The sequence below is a fragment of the Buteo buteo genome, chromosome 3 (assembly GCF_964188355.1).
Source record: "Buteo buteo chromosome 3, bButBut1.hap1.1, whole genome shotgun sequence".
Lineage (NCBI taxonomy): Eukaryota > Metazoa > Chordata > Aves > Accipitriformes > Accipitridae > Buteo > Buteo buteo.
The window spans coordinates 34,918,357-34,936,749 of NC_134173.1; the positions used below are offsets into that span (position 1 = coordinate 34,918,357).

General features: G+C 36.4%; 1 protein-coding gene across 5 annotated transcripts in view; it reads right to left on the bottom strand.

Annotated features, from left to right (window-relative positions):
- The window catches only part of RB1CC1 (RB1 inducible coiled-coil 1), an 82,656-nt gene that overhangs the window by 21,892 nt on the left and 42,371 nt on the right, over window positions 1-18,393 (bottom strand). For all 5 annotated transcript variants that reach the window (XM_075023286.1, XM_075023283.1, XM_075023284.1 and 2 more), the window contains 7 exons: window positions 17,307-17,491; window positions 14,665-14,851; window positions 14,507-14,588; window positions 13,568-13,629; window positions 12,395-12,498; window positions 9,773-9,899; window positions 1,450-3,365 (listed from right to left, as the gene is read on the bottom strand). In XM_075023286.1, the coding sequence (XP_074879387.1) occupies window positions 1,450-3,365; window positions 9,773-9,899; window positions 12,395-12,498; window positions 13,568-13,629; window positions 14,507-14,588; window positions 14,665-14,851; window positions 17,307-17,491 (2,663 nt within the window). The remainder of the gene's footprint in view (window positions 1-1,449; window positions 3,366-9,772; window positions 9,900-12,394; window positions 12,499-13,567; window positions 13,630-14,506; window positions 14,589-14,664; window positions 14,852-17,306; window positions 17,492-18,393) is intronic.

The following is an 18,393-nucleotide window of genomic DNA, read 5'->3' on the forward strand; positions in this document are numbered from 1 at the left end:
CCCCATGCAGCGCTACAGGCTTGGGGAAGAGTGACTGGAAAGCTGCCCGGCAGAGAAAGACCTGGGGGTGCTGGTCAATAGCTGGCTGAATATGAGCCAGCAGTGTGCCCAGGTGGCCAAGAAGGCCAACAGCATCCTGGCCTGTATCAGAAAGAGTGTGGCCAGCAGGAGCAGGGAGGTGATCGTCCCCCTGTACTGGGCACTGGTGAGGCCGCACCTCGAGTCCTGTGTTTGGTTTTGGGCCCCTCGCTACAGGAAAGACATTGAGGTGCTGGAGCGTGTCCAGAGAAGGGCAACCAAGCTGGTGAGGGGCCTGGAGCACAAGTCTTATGAGGAGCAGCTGAGGGAGCTGGGGCTGTTTAGTCTGGAGAAAAGGAGGCTGAGGGGAGACCTTATCGCTCTCTACAACTACCTGAAAGGAGGTTGTAGTGAGGTGGGTGTCAGTCTCTTCTGCCAAGTAACAAGTGACAGGACAAGAGGAAATGTCCTCAAGTTGTGCCAGCAGAGGCTTAGATTGGATATCAGGAAAAGTTTCTTTACTGAGAGGGTTGTCAGATATTGGAACAGGCTGCCCAGGGAAGTGGTGGAGTCACCATCCCTGTAGGTATTAAAAAAGCACGTAGACAAGGTACTCCAGAACATGGTTTAGTGGGCATGGTTGATGGTTGGACTCAATGATCTTAAAGGTCTTTACCAACCTAAACGATTCTAAAATTCTAAGATATGAGAAATCAGAAAGAGTAATTCTAGGCATTTCTGGCAAGGGAAAATATATTTTTCTTTTTAAAATGCAAAAACACTGCAGAAATTAATAATGAAAAACAATGATGTTAGGATGTTCTTTAAAATAATGTTGCCCATGTGTGTTTCATTATAAAGCTTAAACTGAAGACCCTGAAACACATAACCATGGCAGCTAAAGTCAATGCAAGTCCAGGTAGGCATGGGACAGTTCTCAGTCGGTCATATATATATTTCCACACACCTTCATGCCACCATTAGCACCAACAAGCATGTATAGTTGCCAATAAAAGAAAGTTATCACGCTAAAAGCTAGCCACTGCATGCTCACACAGCGCTAATACCAGACTAAAGGATGGGAAAGGAGAGAGAGGCTGAGATGGTCAAAATTGGATTTTCAAGCAACATGCTATTGTGTAAACACTTCTGCAACGTAACATTACAAGAATGAAATATAAAACCTTCATTGCTGTCTGGAAATAATATCGTGTCAGATCTTTTACAATCTCTGAGATTAACTACAGATACAGGAATATCACTACCTATAAAATGGAAGTAACTTGAAACTTGAATATAGAAACCAACTCAGATAAACACTATTATAAATATACAGAAATTTTACTTAATGCATAGTGCATCATGAATAAATATACCATAGTAATTACTTTAAAATACTTGGAAAACACAGTAACTTAAGTCTTACAGTACCTCCGATTTACTTGCATCTCAAGTTGTTGTATTTTTTCCAAAAGCCCTTTTTCAGCAGCTTCCCTCTGTAATTCAAAATCTTTACAAGCAGTTTGTACTGCATCCTCTTTTTCACAATTGAGCTTCTGAATGAGCAACTGCCTGTCTTGTTCTTGGTTAGATACTAACAGTTCTTTCTCTTCTTTAAGCTTATGGATAATAGCTTCATATTTTTCCTGCTGCTCAAAGAGAGACAGTTTTTCTGTTTTTTCCTTTTCTAGGGCATTCACTTCCAACTCTAACTTACTTTGTAGTTCCGTTATTTGCTCTGAAAGTCTTTTTTCTGCCTCAGAAGTTTTTTGATGAAGAAGTGTTACTTTATTTAGTTCAGTTCTAAGCAAATTTGATTCTTCTTCATATCTGTCTATTAGCTCAGAAATGCACTGATCTTTCTCAATTGTCATCAGAGTCCTTAGTTCTGATAAGCCCACTTGATATTCATCACTGTTAATTTGTATTTTACTGTTTAATTTATCTATCTCTTTTTTTAAGCTTTCAGTTTCTTTATCAATCTGAGATTTTAAGGTCTCTTGTTGCTGGTTTCTGCTTTCTTCCAAAAGCAGCTTCATTTCATCAGTTTCTGCCTCTTTCAGGGCAAGTTCAACTTCTAATTTGCACCTCAAATCAGAAAGATCTGAAACCTTGAGTTGTAACTCTTCTACTTGTTGTTGTTTCTCTTGCACAACTACTGCATGGGATTCCTGCATTTGTTCAAGTCTATGCTGGTTCTCTTTTTTTAATTTATCTAAACAGTCCTTGTGCTCAGCTAGCACCTTCTCAAATTCCTGTAAATGCCTGGCTTGCAGTTTGTTTTCCAGTTCTTTTAAATGGCTTTGCTCTAAACTCTCGAGTTCTGCCCTCAGGAGTTGTAGTTTTTCATTGTTTTCAACATGAAGTTTTTTCAAGTCTTCAAGTACTATCTCACGAGACTGCCTCAGTTCCTTAATTTCACAATTTTGTGTCTCCATTTGGCATTCCAATTCAAGTAATTTCTGGTCTTTTTCATTCTGAAGGCAAACTACAGCTTCTTTCTCATTTTTTACCATTGCAAATTCATCATTCTTATTCTGAAGAACTTCCTCAAGGCCTAATAAGTCACCTTTTAACTTTTTAATCTTCTTTTTATTTTCTTCACCATCCTCCAATAATTTATTAATTTTAGTTTCATATTCACTTTTCAAAGACTGTAATTCTTTTTGATGTTTATCTTTTAGTGTTTTTTCAAGTGAAAGTTTTACCTTCTCAATAGTATTTACTATTTCTAACGAAGTGCATTTTAAAGAATTAGAGAAGTCACACTGTTCTCTTTGTACAAGTGTTCTAAAGTGGCAAAGATCTTCTTTTATACCTCTTAAATGTACCTTAGAGTCTTGGGCAATAACCCTACACTTCTCCATGCAAACATTGAGAGATGCGTTTTCTACTGAAACGTCCTTTACACAAGAATTTGTATCTTGCATACGTCTACTGTCTATTGCATTGATAACTGAAGAATAAAGAGATTCCACCATCATTTCCGGACTTTGTGGATCACTTATTACATTAGGAGATACTGGATTTTCTTCTATTACAAATTCATTTACTGCTGACATAAAGTCAGATTCTGGACTTTCTGCTAATGAATCCAAGTCTAATGATCCTTGCTTAAGAGCTTGCTCCAAGTTCGGATGGGCAATAGTTTCAAAATCAAATGTATGAGCATCAATGCTGTCCGGAGACAATTCTTCTAATGGAGCTGGGGGACACACAGAAGGACACAGGGGACCCTGAAGACTGAGTGATGGAGGAGTTCTTGAAGAGGTAGCAATTGCAGTTCCTGTTGTACTTTCCATCCTTGGTGTGGTAGCAGATTGTGGCGATGCTTGACTATTGGAGGCCTACAAGTTACAAAATAAGAAACAAACACTTAACGAAGTGATAGGCAAAACTATTACTATTTTAAATTGAATAAAAATTACCAGGCAGAACAAGAACTTAAGAAGTCAGCCTTATTATCCGTAACACTCAAAAATACACACAGCTAAATTTTAAGTAAAACTTGCAGAAATTCAGAGAAATTTTCCAGTAAGTTTCAAAAAAGCACCATTTGTAAAAACATAAATATTAAATGTTCATCTATCCAAAAGTCCTACATAGAACGCATATAATTGTATTTGAAAGGGCTGAAATTTAAGTTTGGATGATACAAAAACCTGAAGTAACCAGTCGGAAATAAGCTTTGTTTTCTACCAGCCTATTGATTTCAGTTTTCCTAATAATTTTGTCACTAAAATATCTTTATTTTATGTTGCTAATACTGCTATTAAAAATCAGTGTAGTCCAGTCACTATTAAGACACTAAAACTAAGGTTTACAAAAAGCCTTACTACAACAAAACTGTTGCCTACTTAACGTATCAAAAACATGCATGAGAACTGTTCTGCTTGTGAGAACGTAGTAGTACAGTATAATGAAGGGCACATTGTAATTAAAAGCAACATTCTGACTTTTCAGAATGCAAGATACCACAGCCTGAGTGGACTTCCTGCCCTATCCCCAGCCCCCTGCCATTGCTCCCAATTTTTGTCATTTTGCCTCAAGACCTTGGATACCACCAAGCCTGATTCTGTAGCACCAGATCCTTCAATATTCAGCTGAAAAGCTAATGGTTAGAATAACCATCCATAATCATCCATGAATAACAGCAGCTGGTAAGCCAATACAAAGATTAAGTAAAGCTTCTCCACCTTCACAAAACTGTTCCCAAGTAACTCTGATCAATTCCAGTGCTTCTGATTCTTAAAAAGCTAAAAACTTACCTTCAAATCAATTTTCCAGTTAATTGTGATAACATGTTTAAATCTCACTATCATCAGGTTTTGTTCATTACTATATGAATTATAAAGCAAGATCAAGTTCCAGTGCATACTTTCCTGAAAAGTGTGAATTCGTGCACAGTATTTGAAAACCAAATCTTTGCTATTTCACAGACATCATACTTCTCTATACTGCCATGGAATATATACTTTAAGTGAATTCAGCTGAAGTTTGATTTATCATAGCTATAATAGTTGTAACTACAGGCCATGTTTCATGCACTTATTTCTATTCACCTGAAATTCAGTAAAGCACCATTTTGACATGCTTTAAAGAAAATAATCAACCTCAGCAAGGCCTTAGAAACTGTGCAAACAGCCTGTGTTCTGTGATTTTCAAGCTTTTTGTATGTGACTAAAACTCAATTTAACTTACAGTATGATGTATCTAGAAGATTACACTTCAGTTATAGATTTTCTTATCTTTGCTATTTAATAGATGTAACATAAATACAAACTAAAATAAATATAAAATAAATTTACTGCTTGTAAACTTTGTTTGACAGAATAAGTGAAGTGTGTATGAAAGTCCTCTTCCTTTACTATCTTTAAATCTATTAGAACTAGGAACAAATGGTCAATCTGTAGTATCTTATACTATTAACTGTTAAATACAACAGGAAATACAGAAGCCCTAATGCCAACAATAATATCATCTGCAGATTCTTAGAACAAAAATATAAGCCTTAAGCTTCAGCAAGTGCAGAACACATCCCAGTGGAAGCCAAAAATCAATGTACAGCCTCAGTATTCACCAAAGATGCATTCCTGAACAATTTTGCAGTAAGATGGGTAGCGAAGCAATTTTTCCTAAGAAAATTACAGTGAAATACATCCAGTTAAAATACATAAGGAGACTATCCGTGTCATGTAGGATGAAGAGGTATGAGCAGGATCATCAGGATCACAAACTGGAAGAGACAAGTTTTTTGAAAGGGCTGTTGTTCTGAAAAATCTCAGATGCATTGTCTGCAACGCCATAGCCTAACCATTACCTTGCTTTTCCATCCTTCACCCTTGAAGGACTTGTTCGATCTTATTCATTGGAGGAATGTGACCATCTTGAAAAGAAACTGTTCCTAAAGACTCATTGGAATATTTGCAGTAAAAGATTCCCTAAGATGTTAATTCTCAAAGTGCGGGGGATCTTTCAGAATAGTGCTCTTCTCCAAAAAGCGAACACTGCCTGCAGCTGATAATCCTGATGATGCTGCTTGTGCCTCTTTTCCAAACAATCCACGTTGTCTCCATGCATTTAAATGTGTCTGGTGTTCTTTAGTACGTTAGTTTTTATTTAAGAAACTTTTGCTATCCATTCAGTGGAGCTACTTGACTGGCAACAGTTAGTGGAGCTGGGCAATAAATGGTCAGCAACAGAACTCAACCCCCCCCCCCCCCCCCAACCAGAAGTAATATATACGAGACTGCTGATGTATAAATAGCCAATTTTTGTCTTCTCAATCTTCTACAAATGCCTGGTACCCAAAAAGGGACCCTACTCTTCTCTGTACCATGTAAACATTCTCTTAAGGGAGGTGCAGTGTGACTAACTGAATTCTGAAATGAGATTTAGGAAGAATCTATTTCCAGCTCTATTTAGCAGAGCTGCATTTACACCTCGCTTCCATTAGCCACTGCATCTATATGAAAGTAAATCATACAATGATTTTGAAATCCAGTGATCAAAACCCACTGTAAAAAAAGTTATATTCATTATATACAAAATATTGTCTTTATCAAAAATGAACATAGAACATGAGACAAAAAAACTTAAAGGGAAATGCTCCTTTTGTTTAAAGGTACTATTAGTCCAAGTTTAAGCATTTCCTTTGAGTTTAATTTCTGCTTGCTGTTTATCTAAGAAAACTTAGAAAAAGAAACGCTGAAGGATACTGTATATGCTGATACACGTGTGGATTCAAAGCATATACTTTAAGTGACAAACATTTAAGATTGATAAACCAGAACTTTAACAGTAATAAAAAGCTAGCATCACGGATGCCAATAAGCACACACTAAAAAAGCACTTCAAAGGCTTTGAATACTAGAAGGCCTTACAGAAAGCCACATGCAAAGGAAAGATGGATATCTACTTTTGGCACCCCTGCAGAATGAAGAAAACAAAAAAATAGTCATCACTGTGTAGAACAACACTCTACTGAGCTTGGTCTCCTCATGACCTGGGGCTGTAACAAATTCCAGGATGCCTCTGCAGTGGCTGCTGTGAACTCCATCTCTAGTTAGAGTACCAGATTACTGCCTAGTGAAGAGTTAAAACTCACATTTTGAGTAGCTGAAACTATATGAAAGACTTTGTTTACTGTTGCCTATTTCCCTGAAAAGCTGGTGCCTGCCATCTAGTCTATTTAAAATCTACAGGCAGCAATGTATGCCTATGTCATACACTGTAATTCCTGTGATGAAAAAGGAAAAGGAGTCAAGAGCAAACACAAAAAAAAGAGACAGAGAAGCAAGAGTTAATTTTTAAGTTCTCAGGTGTTGCTGGATTACATGCCTTGTTCCAGTTATGTTACTACGATAAACATAGTGAGGGAATGGGGCAATTCTTGGAAGGATTACAGTGTTTGAATTTCAGACTCAACTAAAACAAGTGGTAGATTCATAATCTGATTTGAAAAGCAGCTTCTCTTACAAGAGAAACTTTTAATACCAAAGGATTGCATATGTTAATCATCTACTAACTGTGGAGAAGACACCTTAGTCATCTTACCTGACTCCTATGGGCATCTTAACCTTCTCCTGGACATCTTTAACCCTGTCACTGATCTGCTTAAACTTTGTCCATATTATAGAAATGAGAAGGCACAGCAATATCTTTGGTGTGATACCATTAAATTACAAAGACTAAGAAGAAAGCTTTAAAAAGGAAAACAGATTTCAAAGTAGTAACAAATTAAACAAAAATCCACAACAATGTTCTTTAACTATTCTGATGTAATACTAAAAAAAAGAAATCTAATATCAGATAGAGAAGCATATGATCGTTAGTGTTCTATGAATTCATACGCTAAACCAATAAGAGTTATGGGGACACTTAAAAAGAAATGCTACTAACAACCCCAGTAAGGTCTTGGATCTCCTCTCTGACTTGCTTTTTGCTCACTTGTCTACAGCCACAGCTTCTCTCTCCTGCCTAAAGCAACTATCAAAAGACCATCTGCTGCAGCTGATGCAGTAGGATGAACTCCCACCTGACCTAGACAGAGTTGAACTGCTGCACTACCAACAAGCCAGGGAAACTATCCCAGTGCAACTTAACTAGGCTTCTGCTGCCTCTGGTATGGAAAAGGAGGTTGGGGTCAAATGTGTCTCCTTGGGAGAGTACAAAAGCAACGTTCTGCTGTATGGGCAATACTCCCCACCTGCACAGTCATCGCCAACTCTGCACCAAGCTGGGAGGATATCCCACAGTTCACCAACAGAATGTGTAGGTGCATGAAGCTGTAGGCATCTTCAGGACTATTACTAAATGTTTATTCATCCTTCTAATTATATAATGTAAATTCCCACCAATACTAAGGGTAAGAAAAGAATATTTTCAAATTATTTCAGTAATTCCACGCAAAAAAAAAAAACATGGGCAAGAAGTAGTGTAATTTAAAAAACACTTCTAGATCATCTGCAGAACAAAGCAACACAGAGAAAGACCTAGTATCTCTCATCAAGTAATAACAAGAGCACTATTACTGAGAAGGAAAAATATCTGACAGATCTATTTGCTTCAATTCCAAAAAAACAGGTGAAATGAATCACTGAAATTACACACAGAGATGGGCATTTTCAAGATGACATCATGAATGGCCCAGCTCTGACCGTGCAATGCAATTTACTCTAAGGAAAGAGACAATTATCCAAACATCTCTAAGCATTTGACATATGAGTCAGCCAAGAATCCAAACTGGTCAAAGCACAGCAAAAGAGAAAAGTGGGAAGAACAGATTCTCCTGATTTGGCAAACACCTTTTTGCGAGCCAGATACTGCTAAAAATTTCTCAGATAAGCAAGTCTGAACCAAAAAGGGCAAACCATCAAGACCTGAACAAGTAAGGCACCTTTTGTGTTTATTTTTCTACTGTTATTATATATTTTTTAAATTAAAACTTACTCCTTTATTTCAGTCTTCCGACATTGCAAGCCTTAGTGAAAAATTAACTCAGAACACCTGTCACTATCCTGGTTTCTTATGAGATAAGTTTCAGGATGCTACAAGTTGGGGGTGGACTTCTGTATTTTAGAGCATGGTCTGTTGGAAAAGCATGTTCAAAAAACTCCCAAATTTCACAAAATTTACACCACTCCTTGCCATTCTGTTGGCTAATACAGTGGTCAGGCCCCAACACTCTTGCTCTTAATGGCCGTTCATATAGAAACCAATCTTCATAAAGACAGAAAAAGAGGTAAGAAACAAGCTAAATGATACACTTTTTCTATATTACAGAACAAAGAGCAGACCAGGTCTCATATTTTACATAAGTGAAAGACTTCCAGTAAATCTCTTGTTCAAGTCTCAGACAAATAGAAGATAAAGGACTTCCTGTCACCTGGTTTAAGCAGGAATTTGGTAATTCAAAATTGAACATGCCCATAACCTTGGCAGTTATAGAAGATGCTTCTAGTCAGCAAAGTGCATGCAAACACTTACATTGTAGATAACATGGAGTCCCACAAAAAGTGACACCTTTTTTCTATAGCAAAACTGCTAAAGAACACAAATTTGGAGCAGTCAACTTCACATAAAATTTTAAGCATTGCTAAATTCACCCAGAGTTTCACTGGGACAGGTTACAGTCAGAAGCTAAAAGGACCCTGTCTGGTATATTATCAAATTTAGAGGCTGAATGCACATAAGCCATCAAAAGTGATTGGCAGAAACAGAGTTTCTAGGGGGAAGAATCTGCTTGACAGGCAGAGCGAAACTAGGAAGAGATCTTTTTGCCATCTGTTCCTTATACTCAAAGACTGCAACATATTTCTTCCCTTCCCCAAAAAGCAGGACTGCAATAAAGGAGTAGGTGACAGACCAATATTCAGGCTAATGGGGACAACCAACCAAGGCGCTAAATTCTCCTTAACTGCTTGTGCCAAAAGGACTTAAGAAGCAATGGAAAAATCTAGAAAAGTAACAACTTCTTTAAATACAAACTAAAGCGACAATGGCAAAATGCACTCATTCTGCACACAGAAGCTTTAGAAAATGGCAGAAAACAGAAATATTAACAGAATAATTATAATTCTACAATTTCTGTGGAATATAAGCACCTGTTAACTCACTTCACTCATTGAAGAGCTCAAAATTCTCAGAGTATTTACTAGTACGTGATTAGAAAGGAAACTATTATGCAGTTATGAGACCAACTAATCTTCTGAATAGAATATTCACTTTTCTCGGTAAAGAAAAACAAAAATACCTTTTGTTCATTCAGCAGGTCTGTAATGGTTTGTGACATTTCATCCAAACTCTGTGCTGCCTTTACCAGGTTATGTAGAGCACGTACATGCTGGTGAAGAGGTTCAAAGTCACAAAGTATGGGAACCCTTAAAAACAGTATAGGATTAAAATATATTAAATTATGTATTATGTGCACATTCCAACAAGACCAAGCTTCCTTTTGTATAAGGCTTGTACTTTCTTCATTTCATCTATTTTACATGGAAAATCCACTAAGACTACCTGGTTTTTGTGTTTTAAATTAAGAACTTGAGAGCTTTTAAGGAGTAGAAAATGATAAACACAATGATGGGGAAGTAATATGTCAGTCCTTCCTCCTGAGGAAAACATTTACCAGTAGTACCTAGAGTTACAGTAACAGTAACAGAAGAGAACTGATAGTGATTAGATCTGTAACTGAAGCACTTCTGTTTGCAAATGACTCTATTCTTCTTTTCAGTTGGATTCTCTCCAATCCAGCTCTTCCTTTGAACTAGCTATTAATTCTCTGAGATTTTATTTTAATGACAGGTAATTTAAATTAAAAGACTGATTAATGTGTCGTGATCACATTGCAAGTGTTGCAAGATAAGCTTTCAATTGCAAGTTTTCTAAACCTCTGGAAAAGCAACATTTATTTGATTTTTCTTGAGAGTCCGTATATCCAGAATTTTTAATTTGTTCAAGAATAGCTCCACTGAAATCATGAAGCGGGAGTTCATTTAGACTAACAATATAAGAAAAGCAGATTACACAATACATTGGTTTTGCATTCTCTATTCAATATATAAGGGAAGTGGTATCTAGTCTATTTTTGTAGAATTAAGATTTCAATAGTTACTCAAACATATAATTTCAGAAGACTGAAGCATTTTAAGTAAATAGAAGCATCATTATACAGCTCAGGGGTTCAGAAAAGGACTGTGTGCTGGATCTCAGCTTGCCTGTTGCTTGATCTTTAGACGTTAAATGAAAATATCAATGACAGTACTGCTCTAAAGTTTCTTCTGAAGCTCAGTGTCTACCAAGGTGTGTGACAGCTTTGCCCACTCAAGTTGCAAGTCTACCACTATCATCAATGTTTCCACCAAATGTAATCCTGAGCACAGAAACCAGGACGAACATGACGTAATCCCACCTCTATGGCCATCAAGTGGAAAGCTATGTCACTACAATTCAGACCAACTGAAAGAGTTTGGTTAGTGATTGGTTTTCTGACAATAGTAAGGCAAAATTCTTCTTGAACTCAGTCCAAACTTCCCAGGAAGGTTGTAAAATTCTCACAAACCCCAAAATCAGGCAACCATCAGCAATATGACACTATAGTTTGCCCTTTTTTTTCCTGCAGAATCACTGAGGAACAAGCCTAAGAGCATAACAAGAGAAATTAGAAGGGTACATCAACTGTATCATGATCTAGGGCAAATCCACTGTCAAGCAGACTAAGCTCACTATACTTACTGTTAATTCCAGCAGCAATACCATAAGGATGGCCAGGAATTCTGAATCAAAAAGAATGCCAGTACAAAAAAATAGGTGAAAAAAACCACAGTGAATTCAGCTCCTGCACTGTGCACCATTAACAAGTTTCATGCTGATACTGTTGGTGAACCTGACAGATGACAGCAGAGCATCCTCCTTTTGGATTCACCTTATCATCCTTTGTGGGATTGTGGCCTTGGGGCTAAAAAAAAATGGAATCTCAGCAAACCTCTAACTGCAGATCAATTCTAGGAGAAGGATGACAGATACATGCAGCATCTGACTGTGGTCATACTGATAGACAGGTCTCCTCCTAGCGAGGACCTTACACAGAACTTGCTACTGCCTATTTCTTGCCCATTATCTTGGCTGGCATTTCTCTGATTACTACAGCTTTAAGACATATGAGTTTGAAAGCTCACTCTAACAGTCAGCTTTTCCAGAAAGACATCCCCACGTTCTAGATAAGAAACTAATCCTGTCAAGTTGCCTCCAAGACAAAACAGTAGCTTTCCTGTCCACATCTGCATGTGCGCCTCATTGTTGGGAGATAAGAAACATGGAAATAGAGCTTCTGCTCAAAATGATGGATTTCCATAGACAGTAGAGCCACTTAGAAAACACACTTTTTTAGTAAAATCAGTCTGTCAGAGAAAAAGCAGTAACTGAATACAGGAGATCTCTAAGATCTCATGCTGGACTAAAGAAATTTATTTCCTCCAGAATACCACTTAAAGAGCAAATGAAAAAAAAATATTAATTTAATTCTGATCTGACACAACATACATAAAGTTATGAGTCTATTTCAGTTTAAAACTGACAAATTTTTTTTGTTCTTTAGCTATGAGGCAGCTCAGAGGAATGTCCAACATTCTTTACATCTCAATGCAGAATACATGTGTTCAAATTAACCAAGCTTAAGTACATGAAGCATATAGATAACATGTATCTGCATTAAGTCAGTGAAGACCATTGCTTAAGAATAGTATCAGTTAAAAAAATATCCTTGTCTATTCCTTACAGAAAATGAACTTTGGGGCGGGGGGGTTGCAGAGCTGAAGGGGGTAGGACCAGGGGGAAGCTATTTCCATAACATACAAAGTTTAAAAAGGTGCTTTACCTGAGTAGCGGCTGTACTTCTGAAGGACAAAAAGACTGCAAAAACTGCAAGTCACTTAATGAGATATCTGGAAGCTCACTGTCAAATCTGCGAGGTTTCCGTGTCTGTGTTAAGAAGAAATTAATTTAGACATTGTTATTAATGTAAACAGTATCAAGATAGCTAAGGAAGGATCAAAAGGAGTTTAATTAATAACACAGAAAAGTTGGTGTTAAACTTCTATCTCTCTCAAAAGATTTCATACTTTTTTTTTTTTTTTAAAGGAACGATGTCTGGCCTCACCCCCTAAAAAAATCATTTACATTTATAGTCACTAACTCTATCTATAGTGCCTCGAGCAGCAGTAGAATAGAGTATTTCAGTTGGAAGGGGCCTACAATGACCATTTAAGTCCAACTTTCTCCTTATTACCAACCTTCATAAACATTAAGGATGTGTTTAAAAAGTTAAGGGATAAGAGATAGCACTGAAGCTTTATTTATTGTGCTGCTAAACATACAGTCAAGTATTAATTCAGTTCAGTATTCAAAACACTGAAATGAGTAGCATTCTTATTTTCCAAGTATTCTTTAAAAAGATAAAGCTGCAAAGGAGAAGCTGAAAAGGTTAAACAATGCAAAGTGAGATGGCCGCACTAGAATTAGGGAGAGTTATCTTACTGGAATTAATCAAGCTGTATGAAATCAAAGTTAACAGACAATGCTTGATTACAACTATACTTTTTCAATCCTTCATGTTATCAGCCAATAAAGAAACAAAAATGCTTTTCCACTCACCCAGTGATTATAGAAAAACATGAAAACCTTTTACTTGCTTTTACTATCCTATTAATTTTATGGCTCTATTAATCAGAAGAGAGGATTAAATGATCAATTTATCCCACCTGGTTTCTTTTTTCTGATCATTAACAGAAATTTTTTATTCAATACCACAGACTCCTTGCTGTAAAGGAGTATTGAGTCAACATTCCCTCTCCCACCACACTGGAAGTTACAAACCAATGTTAATACAGGTCACTTGAAATAGAAAAGAACACTAGGCTCCCAGCTTTTTCATCTGTGTTGGAGCAATGTGACAGGCATACAGCTTGAATGAATTAAGCTTAGGTTTTTAATTTATGAAAGTACTGTTTACAAAAGTGAAATAAAACCCCAAAATATATTGAGTACATACACAAAAGGATGGAGGCCAGGAGTCAAGTCCTCTAAACAAACGATTCCTTAGAAAAGACTTCCCTGGGCAAAGAAAAAATGGTTATTTAAAAGAAAGAAATGCAACATACAAACAATGCGTCAAGAGAAAACAATTAAGCTACTGCAGTTTAACGGCTGAACTACATTTGAAAGAATTAACTATGCCATTTCTTGACAACATAAAAATTGCAAGTCACCACAGAACTTCATGCAAAACCCACCATCCCAGTAGAACTTCTCACTTCATTGAAGCCACTTTTTGCTTACTGTTCACCTCTGCAAAAGTCTCAACGCCTTTCTCAAATTTTCATTGTAACCTTGCTAATCTCCTTTCCAAAATTTTGATAACCTTTTTCTTAATTTGCTTATTTTAGCAGTTCATTCAGAACATAAGTTGCAGACTTTGCAGAAAAAAGAAAAAATAATCAGATTTCTTTCACCAGCAACTTCATTTTTAATTTTTTTTTAGCTTCTGGTCAAGGTCTTTGGACTTTGTTCTTCATTCTTGTTTCTTTCTGAAGTACTACAGGGGAAGTCGTAGCAATACCCAAATATTCAGTAATGGTTTTAAAAGTGTTATTTAAAAGAACAGTAAGCTCAGAGCACATTCAAACAGAAACTGCATTCAAATGTAATAATTAGAAATCTTATCTTTTACAAGCATTAAACTAATTGGAACTTTCACAGTATTTTGGATAACCTACATGAAACAGTTCATTAATTTGATTAATAGAAAAATGAAGAGAAAAATGTTTTGTTTGTAATAGGACCAACTGGCATACTGTATGCATTTCCTATACAAGTAAAAAAAAATAATTATACAGGTATTTAAACTACAACATAACGAAAGTATTTTAACTACAAAGACAAAAGTCATACTTAACTACAATTCTGATTTCACAGAAGAGAAAGTACTTACTGAATAGTTTACCAAAAGATTCCCTTTTTGCCTTTTCAGCTTCATATAGGTGTTTCCCATCTTTTATTAAAGCACCCGCCCACTGTGGAAGGGAAAATATGTAGTTAGTTTTTAATTTATACACTTACACAAAGGTTTGGTCTCAAAGTTTTACTTACCTCCCTGTAGTGTTTTATGAACATTTTTCTCCTCACAACCTCAACAACAGCTAGACAGTACATTTGAGGAACAGTACTGAGAGCCTCTACAACCTTGACCCTTTCTAGGAGCTCTGTTACAAGACGAAGCAATGCTTGTAGTTTCTCTCCATCTTGGTCAGCATGAAGCATTACAAAGCAACACCACCTACAAAAGCAGGTTACACTTTAGAAGATAACAACTTAGTTATCTTTTCTGCATTTAAATTTCACTAAGAGTAGCAACGTCTGGATGAACTGAACAACAACATCATTTTACATGGGACGACAACAGGCTATCTGGAAGTACCAAGCAATTCAGAATTCAGTAGCTGCCTTGCAGTTCCCTGCTTACTTCACAGTAAGATATCTACATCAGTGCTCAAAAAATTAACACCACCATTTGAGTTAAGGTATTGTTTTTGACAAGTAATGCTCTTAGCATACATAACCTTAGGAGAAACGATAATGTAACTTTCTCCAGAAGAATTAAAAAAAAGCTGGTACATCCTGATGAAAGAAGAGACTACTTTTTGTTTACAAAACTTAAAAATACTTATTGAGAAGCATTACTAAGAAATATTAAGGGTAGGAATACTGTCAAACAAATGAGATCAAAACACTGTTTGGGAAGTTCACACCAGCTACTCATGCACTAAAAATAACAGGCCAGTAACATACAAATTCTCACACCTTGTAACCACATCTTCTGTTATCTTATTGATACAATCAATACGTTAATTTCAAGCACAACCACCAACATAACTAAATCACAGGACAACTACTGAAAAGGTGATCAAATGGTGTATTTGTGGGGAAAGATTACAGCAACTTTGCCACCAGAGAAGGCATAGGGTGGAGGTATATCCCACAAGTAACAAAAAATAAAAATTGTTTTATTAACAGACATGGAGTAAAAATGAAACCAACAAAATACGAACAAGTCAACATTAAGCAACTAGGAACATATACTAACAAAGAAATTACAAGACATGCACTGTTGACCTTCTCATAGTAATGAGTAGTAAGAAATAAAAAGAGGGCATTATACAAAGCCAACAAGTGGCCAGTTCAAAACACAAAGGGAAATACATTTTCCACACAGCACACAGTCAAGTTGCAGAACTTGCAAAAAAATAGGAGTTTGTGGATTCAAAAAGAAGTTGGACTAGCTCATGGAAAAAACTTCCATCGTAATTAAAAACAGAAGAGCTGCTTCTAGATCAGATAAACTTAATTATATGTAAATATTCTTAGAGAAGAATATTCTTATGTTCTTTCCTCATTAGTAGATACCCATTATGGTAATTTGCTACTACCTGCTACTGAAGACAAGCTAGAGCAACCTTTGGTTTGACCCAAAATATAGTGGTGTTTTTTGCATGTTTGTTTTGGTTTGGTTTTTTTGGGGGGTGGGCTGTTGTTGGGTTTTTGTTGGGTTTTGGGTGTTTTGGGTTTTAGTTTTTTTTTTTACATCTATGATTTATTCTCTTCAGAGCTATCCTCTATGCATCCACTCTCCACATTTCGCTAGCTTATTCCTTACAAAGGGATTCAAGTCTTTTCCTCTAATAACTCATGAATTAAGTGTATACTAGACAAATAGTTTAACATATAGGAAATTAAAGTGATATTTATAGCAACCTAGGTTCTATGTACTATCCTTAAATTCCTGCTACAGTGAAAAATGGTGCAAAAAAAAAATCATCTTTTCATTGGGCTAATAGCAGATACATGGGCAACAAAGACAAATTCACATTTCGATTTACCTAGCAGTAATTTATTTTACAAACACAACAGGATCTTTGTTGCTAGTGCACTGCTGATTCTGCTGTACATCTTCCTGCACCTTGTACCTGCCTCATCTATACAAACTGCAATCTCTTCAAGAAAAAAAAAACAACAAAAAAATCTACTTGATGGATATCCAGCATGCAAGTATAACAGGGTCACAATGTTGCCTAATTATTAGCTGCTAGCATAAACAAAGTTTTTTCCTCCAAAAATTATTAAACTCTGTATACTCTTCCTGTATATCTGACATGACAAATTATCTAAAGCTTAATTAAGTGTAGCAGTGTGAAAAACTATTTCCCATTGAGCAATATAGACTACTTACTGCCTTCCATGTCATACAGTAATGAGGCTTACATGAAAAATTGCCATTTTTACTGGCTGTGACTAGATATAATTATTTTTCATTAACTACATGTAAACCAAACTACCAGCATGTTTTTCTGCTTTGATGTGATCACAAGCCACTGAAGAGTGTTTCACTTATGCTTACTATAATCCTTTGAAAACATCAAAATAATTGCCAGTCAAATTTTAAATAAGATACTGACAGCTTCTGAGGTTGATGAGAGAAGAGGGGATTGTAGGTTCTTGGATACTGTTTTATTAATATGAAAACCACTTACACTCTAAGAAAAGTTCCTCTTAAAAGAGTATTTTGTATCTCACTTACAAATAACTTCATATACAAACTGAAGTGATGCAAGTTTTATTTTCTCTCCCATTAAGAAAAACACTAAGCAATCCCAAAGATTTTCTTAAGACACCCCATTCTTTAAACAGTCTTGATGCACATGCAAGCAATATAAATTTCAGAAGTTGTAACTTACTTCAGTCTGACTTGTAGATTATTTGCAAGCTCCTGTTTGGCAGTGGTACATTTCTGTTTAATATCTAACAGTTTTCTATGATTAGTTAACATAATCATCAGCTGATTTGCATGACTCAAACACAAATCAGGCAACACGGAAGGATCTTTCAAGTTCTCAGCTCTTTTCTGATTAGCCAAAAATCCCTGGAGGAAAAGAAACAGATTTGTTACACAAGCTTTGCGACAATCAAAAAGCATGGAAGTGATGCATCTTCTCTGTAAGAATGCAAGCATTTTAATAAATTTACTGTAACCATTGAGGAGTATAACAGAATGCTACACAAAGAAATCAAGTGTCAAAGTTGCTTTCTTTTCATTCTATAATCCAGTCCAAATAAATCTTATCTGATCTTTCCCTCCCAAACAGTTACAAACACAACCCTACAAGAACTTTACACAAATAACCAACACCAGTGAAAGATCACAAAACTTAATGCAGCACAAAAGTAGCTACTAGGATGGAGGGGATCAACCATCATTCTAATTTCTGTAAACAACCAGCTTGTTAACTTCTGGCACATGCAAGACTTAACACCAACTTAGAACACATTCAGTACTACTGTGGGCTAAAGAATATATTTTTTGCATAAAGAAATTCATACATGAAACTAATTCTTCTTGAAAGCAAAGATCGCAGCTAGACATCTTATTTCCACGTAGGAGTTGGGCATGGCAAAGAATTATCTGTTGTGGATGGTAACAGGCAACCCCTAAAAGGGTGGTGGGCAAAACAGGGAAGATGGACTGCCTTAGATTGTTGATTACAGGAAGTAAAATATGTACACATACACAGGAAAGACAGGGGGCTGCTGGCATAACAACTACTGTGCCAGGCCACTGTCTCCTCCATCACGTTCAACAGGTGAGATAAAAAACAGCTGGAAACAGTGTGGTTCTTTAGGCAAGAAAATACCACCCAATAACACCAATTTTAGCTTTGATTTTGTCCACATTCATATCATGTCTGACATGAACATCACAGTGGTCACTCTGTAGTTCTACAAACTTGTTTATTGACCCTTTGTTTTCTTAATAAAGAATTCAAA